This window comes from Medicago truncatula, chromosome 6 (genome assembly GCF_003473485.1).
Source record: "Medicago truncatula cultivar Jemalong A17 chromosome 6, MtrunA17r5.0-ANR, whole genome shotgun sequence".
Taxonomy (NCBI): Eukaryota; Viridiplantae; Streptophyta; class Magnoliopsida; order Fabales; family Fabaceae; genus Medicago; species Medicago truncatula.
The window spans coordinates 30,145,093-30,158,186 of record NC_053047.1 but is presented as its reverse complement, the minus strand read 5'-3'; the positions used below and the strand labels follow the sequence as shown (position 1 = coordinate 30,158,186).

Sequence of the window (13,094 nt, the reverse complement as noted above, 5' to 3'; positions counted from 1 at the left end):
GCACCAGTGGTCTAGTGGTAGAATAGTACCCTGCCACGGTACAGACCCGGGTTCGATTCCCGGCTGGTGCAGCATATGTTTTAATTTTTTATTAATCTCAATTTTACTTCTACGCATTTGCATATTTCGTGAACGAAACTAGCTTTTTTTTTTTTGACAAATGAAGGAAATTATGCTGCATGTAGCGTTTCGATAATTATTTTTTGTTGTTGGTCAAATATACTATATGCGCGACTACATAAATTAATCTCTCAAATCAAAAACGGATCCATATTTTAGGTACATGTGGAACTAAAATTTTAAATAAATAATAATACAAACTTTTTTTTTAATTGACAAATATTATTACCTCATTGTTTAATACAATGCATTACAATGAAAATCGTCTTCTATCCATTTGTTGAAAATGAGAAAAAATGACAGCATTGCTAATTGTTTATAGAATATCTCTTTCTATATAAGTTACAACAGGGTCAATTAGTCACTGATCATCTATTTTGTTACTTAATTTACTCTTCTCAACTTTTATAGTTGAAAAAACACGTTCAACACTTGCAGTTGCTACCGGCAAGAGCAAAGCCAACTTCAAAAGTTTATAAACCATAGCAAATGTGTTGTACTTATTTGTTTCCACAAGTTTTGCACAAAGATCTAAAAGCCATTACAACTTAACAACTTTTGGGTCAGATTGAACATTTGTAACATAATTCTTAAGTTGAGTGTGTAACGCCACTTTCGGAGCATCTATAAAAACATTTGGATAAAATTCAGTCATCCTCAATAATTTGTTCACATCAAAAGCTGCAAGTGACTTTGCGCATACAGTATTGTACGTGTTTTATCTATTGGGAAGAAGCAAAAAAAAAAGGAAAAAGCATGTGGAGCTTTAGCTCCACATTGCTCCAATGTGGATCCGTCCCTACTCCAATTGGGTAAGTTTTCTACAGGTGGCAAAGCTCTCAAGAGAATTTAACACTACTGTATTCATATAGATGGAACGAATCTCAGGACCTCTGATTAAGCAGTCAGATGGAATCTCTTACTAAATCATTCAAATGCTTTTAAGTGGACGTTGGATAATTATCCTTTCAATATCTTGGGTCCGATTCTTCACGTGCCAATTTTGAAATAGTCCTCCCAATGTCTCAGGTTAATTTGGATTTTAAAAAATATATATATTTTTGTTTATTGGATTATATAGATTTTAAAATTCACGTTAATTTGTACAGGATATAGTTTTCAACACCTTCAACTGGTTGTGAAGGGATGAAAATATGAATGTGAAATTGACCCATCACCACTTTTGTTATCAACAATTGCAGGTGAAAAGCTTCAATATCCAATCCAAAATTTTGTATTATTTTAAACCTTTGTTTTGGTAGAAATATTTCTGTAAAGTAAGTTTATAATTGTTCTATCTTGCACTACTCAGACACAAGATTAAAATTGAGTATTCATTCAATCTAAAACTTTTGTATTCATTTTAAATCTTTGTTTTGGAGGAAATATTTTGTATAAAGTAATTTATAATTTTTCCATCTTGCACTACTCAAACAGACACAAGTTTAAAATTAAGTATATATTTGGTCCCGTAAGTGTCGCTCAGTTGATAACTATCAGAGATAGTTTACAGGAATCGAGGTACGAACTCCAGAACTCCAAATTCTCCACCACAATTTTAAAAATGTGTGATCTAGCTACTAGGATACTGGACTAAAAAAATTAAGCAAACATTTGCGATTTATTTTACCACCCTTTAGTGATTTGTTAGGAAATTCATATGTTACATCTGTACCTAGTTTGACAACATATATAACAGATTTTGCTAGTCTACAATATTTTTGGCTATAATCCTTATTTTTGCCAAGAATTTGGCTAATGTAATGAAAGTTTTAATTATAAAATATAAACCAGAACTGAGATTCAGTAATGACCAGTAACCCCTTCTGCAATGTGTACAATACCTACTTTATTTTCTTACCTAAATTACATATTAGCAGAAAGAAACTGGTTACTAATTTTATTATTAAAAATAAAATGATGACCCATTTTAGTGATAAAGACCTATGCAGGTCCTCGTAAGTTTAACTTAATTGATAGGGACAATGCATAATAATGTAAAAATCAATAAAATTATAACTAGGTATAACTATAACTTAGGTATAACTATTTGGCTTATGTTCATTAATTTTAGTTAAGTTTTAAAATTAAAGTATGCACACGTTTCAGAAGGAACATAAATACTTAGTTGGTCACAAACCCATATAAAATATGTTTGAACACACTCATAGATATACAAAATTTAAAGAGAAAAGAATTAAATAGTGTTAACTGATGTGAGTAAATTACTTTTCTTATAATTTTTTTTCATTTGTGTGTTTTCAAATATTTTTTATTTGGGTTTGTGACTATATAAGACTTGCTCGCAGAAGGCGTTGCTTATCAATTGAATCGGAGTTATTTTATTCAATAATTTTAGTATAAGGGTGACAAATCTTACAAAGAAACATATATGACAAATTCATACATGATCTCATAATAAAATTATTTCACATCCATCACTGATTGTGTGAAGCATGCATTTTCAATTATCCCTTGAGTGACTGACTTCTGAGGCTATGAATAATGAGTTGAATAACCTGCCTCAAAATGAACTTCTCCACAAGCACTTACAAAAAAAGAATTTAAATGAACCCTAGGATAAATGAATTTCGCTAAAATAATATCTCGTATAAAATGAAATTAACTTTCTAAAATGTTCTCTAATCAACTTTTCAATAACACCTATAAAACTTATTTCTCAAGTAAAACCGGATTAAGATAACTTAAAAATTATGAAGTATAGATTCGGACACGAACACCTAACACATACACGGATACGTTGACACCGATAATAATTTAAAAAAATAACATAATTTAATCTAATTATATGTGTGAGTCTCAATGTCGGATATGATAAGTATCCGACACATAGCTGAAAAATAGTATTATTGATTAAAAAGGAAAATTACAGTAGAATGGTACTTCTATTGCCAGAGTTAAGCTCCCCTCAGAGAAGTGTTGACCCTCTCTAAGCCAAACCAAATGGTTCTAACAGAAAATATCTATATATGATTTCTTCTCTTTCATTCCCTTAGAACAGAATGAGTCACACAATTTACTCATCCTTCATCCTCTGCCATGTCATCTTCTTTACCTCTCATTTCCTATGGTTGATACATCACTCTCTACATATGGACTTGTGCAAACAATTAGTTAACTGTCCATTTGGCTAATCAAAAATCCTAAAAGCTAATCAAAACTAGACCATGGTATGTCGACATTTAACAAATAGGGGGTGAATGGCAAATTATCCAATAATTTGCGCGCACACAAGTTATTGAAATAGCATTTGTCATAACACCCGATAGAACACAATGACGTCATTTGATCCATGTAGCCGACCCCATTTAGTGGTATAAGGCTTAGTTGTTGTATTTGTCATACCAACCTAGATCATCTAGGCAAACACTAAAACTATTTCAAGTACACAATCATCAATGATATGTTTAGAACTAACTCAAATGAAGATACTTCTTCAATATGATTGAAAGGTGTTAGATATAACTGAAATTGAAACAACTAAAGCAAATCAAATTGGCAAAACATCGATGTATCCATTAAATGATAATAAATTAATAATACAATGTTTAATTTGCCTAGGACAAAACTTGGAAAAAGATCCATGAAATTGTAGTAAATTTCTCTTGAAAACTGTTGACAAACAAAAATAAAATAATTCAGTACCAAAATTTGACCTGAATTGGCTATGAGCAACAACATGGTCTTTATAGAAATGATACGATTCGTCACACCGTTGCACTGACAATGTTTCTCATTTTCTCCTCGATTTTTCAATGGAAGTAGCTAAAAACTACCAATCACTCTTGAATTTCCCCCTCCTCTAATTCCTCTGGCATGGGAAACTCATCAATGACACGGCAAAAATCTATTTCGTTTACATCCTTCTCAGCAAATTCATTATCAAAATTGAGAAAGTCTTCAGGATTCAAGTGAGACATAAGATCAGAATAGGCATCGTCCATAAAATCTTCATCAAAGTCAAATGCCACATCTTCAGACAATTTTTCTAGTTCCTTGTCCATCAGAGATGCAGGTGAAAGATTACCATCATTGTCCTCTTCAAACACTGGTTTATCTAATGAATCATTTGGTACTTTCTCAGAATTCATATTTTCGGTAAGCACTTGATGTGATGAACTTAACTCAATGTCCTTCATGAGATCAAAAACCTTAGGATCATCAGAGTTGTTGTCATCTTCTATTACTTCTTCTCGAAATGAAACACCTTCCGGACTAAGGTTAACCTCACTATCTTTCGGAAGTGATTTAGGTAAACTAGGATTGACCTTCTTAATAACTTCGAAATTGATACTGTGAGACGGCAAGAAAACAAAGACAACAGGATACTCCAAAATGACTACATTTCCCAATTGTTGTTTAATTGGTGCATTCATATCCAACTCTTTGAAGGGTGACTTGGGACCCTGTATTACCATGAACAAGAAGAAATTTATAACAAAAAAAAAAGTAAAATCTTGATGTAGCCAATCAATGACCTAAGAGTCTGCCAGCTATTATACCGGATTTCAACCACATAAAGGTACTCCCTCAGTTCCTATATACCTATCGGTTTAAATTATTTACACATCAATAAAACCAATAAATTTTGTAACTTTTGATAGAAATACTAATTTGTTTCCCGTAATACCCTTAACTATTTATTATCACTTTTCACCTGTTTTTCTCTCTGCAATAATTAGTTAACGGTATATTGCCAAAACAATAGTTAATGTTGCATTGAACTTTGAAAATGACATTATAAAAATATTTTTTTTCTACAAAAATGACTGTTAAAAAATATGGAAAAGGAGTCGAGAAACCCACCTTTGGGTATTTACGGATGAAGAGCTTGAGACAATCCAATTGGTCATCGCAAAATTCCTTTAGTTGATGGTTCCAAGGACTTGGTTTGAGGTGTTTCTCTAGAATGGAGCGAAAGCTTGTATTTTCATTAACTCTGAAATAAATGAGTGTAATGTCCATTCAAAATTCTATCCTCTAAATTCTTAAGCATGCTATAAGATGATATGGTATAGCATCTGACTCCAAATCAAAGATATCATCAAAGTCGCTTACCCGTGATCGTGTAAAACAACCTTTGTCGAGTGAAAACGCAATTCTATTGTCCAATGTATAGACTTCTTCCTGAAAGCATAACAGAACCATATTTGTGATTTATTAGAAACAAAAGCTTCCACCATAGTTATCTAAATATGAAACATTCTTATAATCCAAATCTCCTTCTGGCATCAATGCATTAAGAAGAAGCCACAACTAAATAAAAAAATTAAACAGTCTAAGCAGCACACAGCCACTTTGGCCCTGTTTGGGTAAACAACTTAATTAAGAGTTTATAGCTTAAACTATTATCATATAAGTGTTTATGTATAATCTATTTCTGTAACAATATATAAAAAAAATCAAATTGTTTCTATATTATAAACTATAAGTTATTTTAATAAGTTATCTTTGAGAACTTATAGACATGTCATACTCATAAGCTGTTTTAATAAGCTGTCTGAAACAGCATCACAAGTAGTTATGTTAGTAGATAAATAAGTTAATACAAAGAGGTCATTTGTATATTACATATCATGTATACACAAAAAGTTAAAAATAAATAAGAAATTAATAATTCGTTAGGAAGAATTTTCTCTTATGTATGTACTATACTCCTGAAACAACAAAGAAATTTGTTGTTGTGAAAAACGAAAAAATACCTATGGTCATATCGAGACCGATTATTCTCTCTTTTTGACATTCCATTAGGGAGAAATAATAATTTTGTGCTCCGGCTTCCAGCAGCATGTTGTAGGCTTTTGAGATAATGAGGTAACTTAAAATATGTATACAAGCCTAACTTAGTTCTCGTTCTTGAAGCAGCTTCAGCCACCCTCTTCACTTCCTCCAGCAAATTATAATCTAGATGGAGAAAAGAACAAAATAAATATAAGGGAATTAAGAATCACATTTATGACAATTTCAAAACAATAACAAGAAACATGGCAAATTTTAAATATGTATAATTCCAAAGGGCTCAAAACATAATCCAAATAAAAACATTGACATTTAAAATAAAAAACACTTCTGTAAAATATCCAAGGATCCAAATATGACAGGTCCTTTTGGTTGACTCAGATAATAGCAAACAGGAAGTAAAATTTCTTGCACTTATGCAGCCAACTAGGCGAAAAAACTGTAAAAGCATCAACACATACAAGGACATCAAATACAACTCTGACACTAATACATAGGCACTGGTAATTATTTTAAATAATGGAAGTGATTAAATGTAACCACATGTGTCTGTGTCGTTTCAGACACTGACACATGTCAGACATGCCTACAATCTGTAATGTCGGTACTAGATAAAGGTTCTCAAGATTCAAAGGCATACATAACATAACACAAAGTTTGAAGAGTAAGTACCCGATAATAAGATACTGTCATCAAACTGAGAAATGGGAACAAACTGAGTCTGGTTCCTCTTTCCAGTACACCCAGTACGCGTTTTGTGAGCTTTTACACAAGGAAGACTGCATGATTGTATCGAGCAACCAGGGCACTTGTATTTTGATGGGTTCGATTTGCATTCTTCACATTTGGTTAGCCCTTTAGGGATAGCTTTAATGGAAACGTTCTCTACTTGTTCTTTTCTTTGGGACACTGAAGTAGACATGTTGATTCTTACAAGAAAATATCCGTATTTAGAATAGGGCGGTTTGTTTTGATGTGAATGACTTCAATCTCAATTCTTTTCATGCATCAAGGATCGCCACGCTGCACAAGCAACCAACAAAGAATTACATAACAAACTTTCAAATATCAAGACATATCAATCACATTTTACTGATTCCAACAGTCCAACATGCTATTTCATGATCCTCCGTATTTCAGTTGAAAATATAAACAATGAAACACGAATTTGGACACTCAATTACCCATCTTTAAAACACTGAAACAAGTGTCTTTATTATCATAACTAAATTAAAAGAATCTTCAAATATCAATGAGTTTTTTAAACAATAGGCTATCATATTACACAGGCTAAATACTTGAAATTAGTTTTCCATAGATCAGTTTTTTCGGATGTTCTTGCGTTTAACTTCTCAACACGTATAAATTTATTAAAAACTTCACATAAGAATCAAAAACTCTTATTAAATTGATACAATTTGCATACATAACTTAGAAGCTAATCTTCTTTAATCTAAAATGGGCCTATCCACGCATGTCCAGTGCTGTCAAGTAAAAGGGCATATGCCATATAGCGTAACAAAATTTAAACAAATTGCAATTGTTCCGCTATACGCTATTTAACACAAAATGTTGTCATGTCATGTCAGCTATTGCACGGGTACAGCTGCCGTAACGTACCAAAATTGAACAAACAACTATTTTTCACAATCGACAATTGAAAACACAGTTCATCACACCACTCTTAATTTTTCACAGTTCATGATTGTAAACACGGTTCATTACACCACTCTTGTGTATCGACAAGGCTATCCAAAGACAATCTTTTAGGAAATTCCATCATATTAAGTCAAACCCAACACAAAACCAAACCAAAAGTAAAGAAATGAATTAAAAAGGTCATTGGAAAAAACAAACAAACAAATCCTATTCAAACAATTCAAAATCACATCTCGCTAACTCCAGCAGTCCAACATGCTATTTCATGATCATCCATATTTACTCAATTAAAAATTAAAAGTCAAACCGCAAAATTAACAAACTAGTTTCCACTAAATCAGCTTCCACAATCAATTTTTTTCAATTAAAAAACTTGAAAATAGTCTCCACATACCAATTTTTTCAGACTTTCTATCAATTCACTTCTACAAAAACCGTTAATTTACGAAAACTTTTTAAAGAGAATAAAAAAAAATTAAAAAATTTGCAAAAGTGAAGCTACTATAAAATGGGCCTATCCATTTAAGACCATTGCTGTCAAATAGTAGCACCATAGCGTAGCAGAATTTCAACAAATTGCTATTGTTCCACAATACAATATTTGGTAGAAACTGTTGACAAGGCTATTGCAGAACAATATCTTCCATAGCATGGCGAACTTTGCACAAACAACTATTTTTCACAATCCATAATCTACAACACTACTCATAACAACAACTATTTTCAGCAAACCCATCATAAAATCTGAACAAACAACTATTTTACGCAATCCATAATTAACAGCACAGCTCATGTCAGCACTCTAAGGGCCCTTTTGGATTGGCTTATGAAAAATAGCTTATGCGAATGAATAAGCTTTTATGTTAATTCATAAGTTCTTGCGAACGAAAATTCTATCTTCATAAGTTGTTATTTCATAAACTACATTGACAAGCTTATGAATAATATATCAAAACTTATTTATTTGCATAAGCTATTCTGCATAAGCTCAAAAATTAATCAATCCAAACGGGCCCTAAGCATCAATAAAGCTATCAAAAAACAATCTTCTTTACAACAAATTCATCATATTAAGCCATGCCCATCAAAAACCAAACAAAAAACACAAAAAGAAATCAAAGGGTCACTAGAAATTTGGAACAAACAAACAAAGCATACTCAAACAATTCAAAATCAAATCTTTCTAACTCCAACAATCCAACATGCTATTTCATGAAGCTCCAATTTCAATTCAACTCAAAATAAAAAACAATGAAACATGAAATTGCATACATAACTAACTACCCATTATTCAAAACACTGAAACAAAACATCTTTATCATAAAATAGATTAAAACAACAGTAAAATAAAAATAAAAAGAGGAAAAGCTGAACTTTTTCTTACAGATTGTGAGTCTTCAACGTGAAAAGGAAAAAAGAGTCACGAACTAGAAATTAGAATAATCACGACGGAGAAGAATCGCGAAGTGACGAAGAAGGTTTTGTCTCAGCACGAGAGAAAAAGTAGGTTGAGGCGTTTCTTCCACGCTCGCCGATGAGGCACGGTGGCGTGGCTGGTGGAGAGGCAGGTTTTGTCGCAGCGTGAGAGAAGAACGAGGATGAGTGAAGAGATTGAGCTTTAAGGGTTTTAGAAATGAGAAATCATATTTGTACCAACATTTTCACTCATATTATATTTTTATTTTATTTCTCTATTATTTTGATTTTTCGTATAGTTTCTTCTTTTGTGTAGTTTCTTCTTCTTTATAAATATATGGTTGTCAAATAAATTATTAATTAAATTGGTTGTTCAAATAATCTCTTTAAAAATTGAGGGTGATATTAAGTTTTTTTTTTCTCTCTTGGTCAAGAAGAATAAAGTGAAAAATTGAAGATGGGGAATAACACGATGTAAGTATAAGAGATAAAATTGTTTAAAAGTTGCCATAAAATAATCATTTTTTGAGATGAAATTGGGAGGATAGGTTTTATATAGAGTGAAATTGAAATTGGATGTTTTAGAATTTTAAATTTGGGGACAGAGAGAGTGAAATTGAGAAGGCATGAGTGAGGAAAACAATTAGGTCAAAGGTGTACTCAGAGGCAATTTTGAGGCAAGGGTCACAGATTAGGTGTTGCAAAATATTAAATTTCTTGTCGTGAGAAGTTCATCTATCAAATTTGTGTTCTGCATATGTATTGACCTCCTAGATCTAATTAGATCTTTGGATGGTGGTGATGATTGACCATTAAGTGTTTATCCTTCGTCAGTAGAAACATTCTTCTCTAGTGGATGCAGGTGGTGTAACCGTACACACTAAGACGGTTAAGTCAATAAGCATTGTGGGTGATAGAGGTGCCTAGAGATAAAAAGTGAATGTACCTGGATCAATACCATGAGTTAATATTTATAGAATAGGTTTAGGATTTTCAGCCCTTGAACCGTTGGCTAGACAACTGTCCACGAGGAACATTTATAAATAGATTAGAAGAGGTCATCATTTGATTTGTTTTAAACAGTTTAGATCATCATGTAGAGCCTTGATTTAATCTTTTTTAGGTGAATCTATGTTATGGTCGGCCTACATATAAGCTTTGAAGGGTACCAAATCCAATCAGAGATTGGTCCCGACCCAATCTGAAACATGTACTCTTTTAAATTCAAGAAAATTTATGTTAAAACACTACTATTTTCCACCCTAGTGGGCTTCTATAAATCTAGCATAAAATTAAGACCCAATTTTTTTTTAAGAGAACAACTATTATGGATGTAGATTATTATATCTATACAGCTGGATCTTATATATATATTGTATAATTCTTATATTATGACATAACGAAGTACCACACAAATGGGTATATAATATAGGAATCTAAATCTGCCAAATCAGTCATAGCTCCTTAGTCATTTTCGTAAAATCATACCCCTTTATATTTACAATTTTGTTTGAAAAAAACACAGTTTATTCTCATTTAGAAGGAGTAACATGTGAGATTTAGTTTTTTCAATACACCCTCATATACATAGGCCCCGTTTGGATCGATTTATTTTGAGCTTATGTGGGTTTATCTACTCCCATAAGCCTTTTTAAAGGTGTTTGGGTAAATAGATAAAAATAGCTTATCATAGTTTCATAAGCTGCTTATGCCATATTTTAATAAGCCTAACTTTTCAGCTTACCCTCCGGCTTAACAAGGAGCTTATGAATTTATGTAACCTCCTTCGATTCTCTCTGGATCCACTTTTTCAAAACATATATTTTAATTATAATGTTAGTTATCTTTGGCAGTGCATGAGTAACAAAATTGTTATATATTTATCTTACTAAATTAACACACGTAACTAAGTTTTTTTTTTGAAGGAAGATTTTTATTATTTTTTTGTTACGTAACAAAATGAAACTGAATTTTAATATTTTTTTTCTATATGAATATTTTTTTTGTTACGTAACTATATACTTATCTAGTGTTAATTTTGTCTTCTATGAGTATTGATATTTTTTTAAGAACGACTATATATATAATTATAATTAATTTATTATAATATTTTTTTTTACATCTTGATTAATTTTATCAAAAAAAAAATCTTGATATTGTGGTTCCATTCTTTGATTTTTTTGATAAATTAAAAATATTTAAAATTTCGATAATTGCTTATGTAATGTCACATCCAAACACTTCAATTTATGTAAGTACTTTTTTGTGTACATATCCAAACATAAATAGCTTATAAAGTATAAGAGCTTATGATGTAAGCTCTAATGTTATAAATCCTAATGCTATAAGCTGTTTATCCAAACGGGGCCATAGGGTCTGTTTGGTAAAGCCATCAAACGAGCTTATAGCTTATAAGCTCGTTTGACCAAAAAAAACTCTGTTTGTCTTTTCACCACGAGATTATAGCTTATTTCACGAGCTTATAAGCTATTTTTCAGACGCTATTCCAAGTAGCGTTTGAGCTTATAGCTTATAGCTTATCATCTTTTCTTCCATTTTTACGCTTATCATTTTAATTAAAACCCACTCTTACCCTTTATATATTAAAACACATTTATTACGTTTTCTATGTTTTCCCTCTATATTTTTTTGTTCCTACGTTTCCAGTTCCTATATACTTCCAATTTAGTACAACTCAACTACTCGAGTACTCTTCAAATAAATAAAAACTACTCGAGCATATTTTTTGAGCATATTTTTCATATATTCATCTTGTAACGCCCTAGTTATTTATTTAATTATTTTAATATGTGGAGTATATATATATATATTATTATATATGATGTTTGGTGATTTATGCGGAGTATATATATGCATATATTTGTGTATATGTGATTTTTGGGTGATTCATGTGGTGTATTATTTTATTATATGGTTTATTTAATAATAATTAGAATAAGTATGAAATATTAATTATTTTGGTGTTTGCGGAATTAATTGGAGTTATTAGGAGTTTGGGGGAGTTAATTGGACTTGCTTTTTTAATGTCTATTGTGGTCATCTTTTCATAAGGTATTGTTCTGGAGTTTATGTGTCTAACTGCCAATAGAGTGTTGCAATGGAATTTCTGGATTTTACTTATAATCGTTCAGTTCTAGTGTGGTAATCTTTTCAATTTAATTTAGTATGAAATCTAAACTTTAGATTTTTCATACTAACTTAGTTGCTGATGAGTTAACATTTCAGTGGTTGGTGTTGCGATATGAAAAGTTATTCATTGTGGCTTATTTTTTTACAAGGGAAATTTGATTCCATGTAGCTTGGAGTGATAATACAATTGAGGAGAAGACCAAGACTACCACTGATAAGGTAAGCAAGTTAAAATTGTTTTGTTTTAGGTCAATTTTAACATTCATTAGTTTGATCAATTGCAATGTTCATGTTCAGCAGGGGTATCAAGCTGGATATTCACCATCATTTGTATAAGTCAAGGACAAGCTTAGTACAATGAACATAGATGAACGTTAGAACAAAAAAGCAGTAGCATAAACGACTCCCTGTTAGAGGCAAACAATTGGGGTATGCATCTAAGGTATATATTTTATTATGAAGTTATGTTTCTTAACTATAATTTGCTTTACAATGACGGAACTTGAAAATATGGCAACATGCCATTACATGCTGCAATTGATTCTACAAATAAGGCCTATATGGTTGCCAAGTAGTTGATTACTTGATAGTCTATATCTCTAGTCAAGTAGCTCATGCATGTGTTGTTGTTGTTGTTAATATTACACTAGTAGAACAGTCTTACTTCATGTGCCAAAGAATATAGAATATCTATCTGCCATGCAAAATATATATGCCTTGTTAGGTATGTATGCTCATTGTTGTTTTCTTGTTTTTGTTTTTTGCAGGGTATTAAAAACGGCATTCATTTTGGTGTTGTAACTATTTTTTAGATTGTATAGGTCTTGACTTACCAATGTTACTTCAACAAGTTTGATGGAAATCTTGTTTGTACATTTACTATGGGCTATACATTATATAGAATGTGATATGTGAAGCTTAATTAAGATGGTGTAATTAAATAATTTATTTTATGATGTTAAGATAAATTTTATTGGACCATTATCTAA

The 13,094-nt window shown here is 31.3% G+C and overlaps 1 protein-coding gene, 1 long non-coding RNA gene and 1 other non-coding gene across 3 annotated transcripts; 2 read left to right on the top strand and 1 right to left on the bottom strand.

Moving 5' to 3' along the window:
* On the top strand, positions 1–71 carry TRNAG-GCC (transfer RNA glycine (anticodon GCC)). The gene has a single exon. It is a non-coding gene; the product is annotated as a tRNA-Gly (tRNA).
* A 3,560-nt stretch (positions 72–3,631) lies between these two features.
* On the bottom strand, positions 3,632–9,175 carry LOC25497155 (box C/D snoRNA protein 1). Its single transcript, XM_013597017.3, has 6 exons — positions 8,924–9,175; positions 6,553–6,903; positions 5,844–6,045; positions 5,200–5,268; positions 4,948–5,080; positions 3,632–4,547 (listed from the first exon to the last, which is right to left on the bottom strand). Exons 2-6 carry the CDS (start codon positions 6,800–6,802, stop codon positions 3,921–3,923), a joined length of 1,281 nt encoding a protein of 426 aa, XP_013452471.1. The 5' UTR covers positions 6,803–6,903; positions 8,924–9,175; the 3' UTR covers positions 3,632–3,920.
* Positions 9,176–12,156: 2,981 nt separating this feature from the next.
* LOC112422469 (uncharacterized) lies at positions 12,157–13,094 on the top strand. The gene is made up of 3 exons (XR_005642145.1): positions 12,157–12,324; positions 12,403–12,547; positions 12,873–13,094. It is a non-coding gene; the product is annotated as an uncharacterized lncRNA (long non-coding RNA).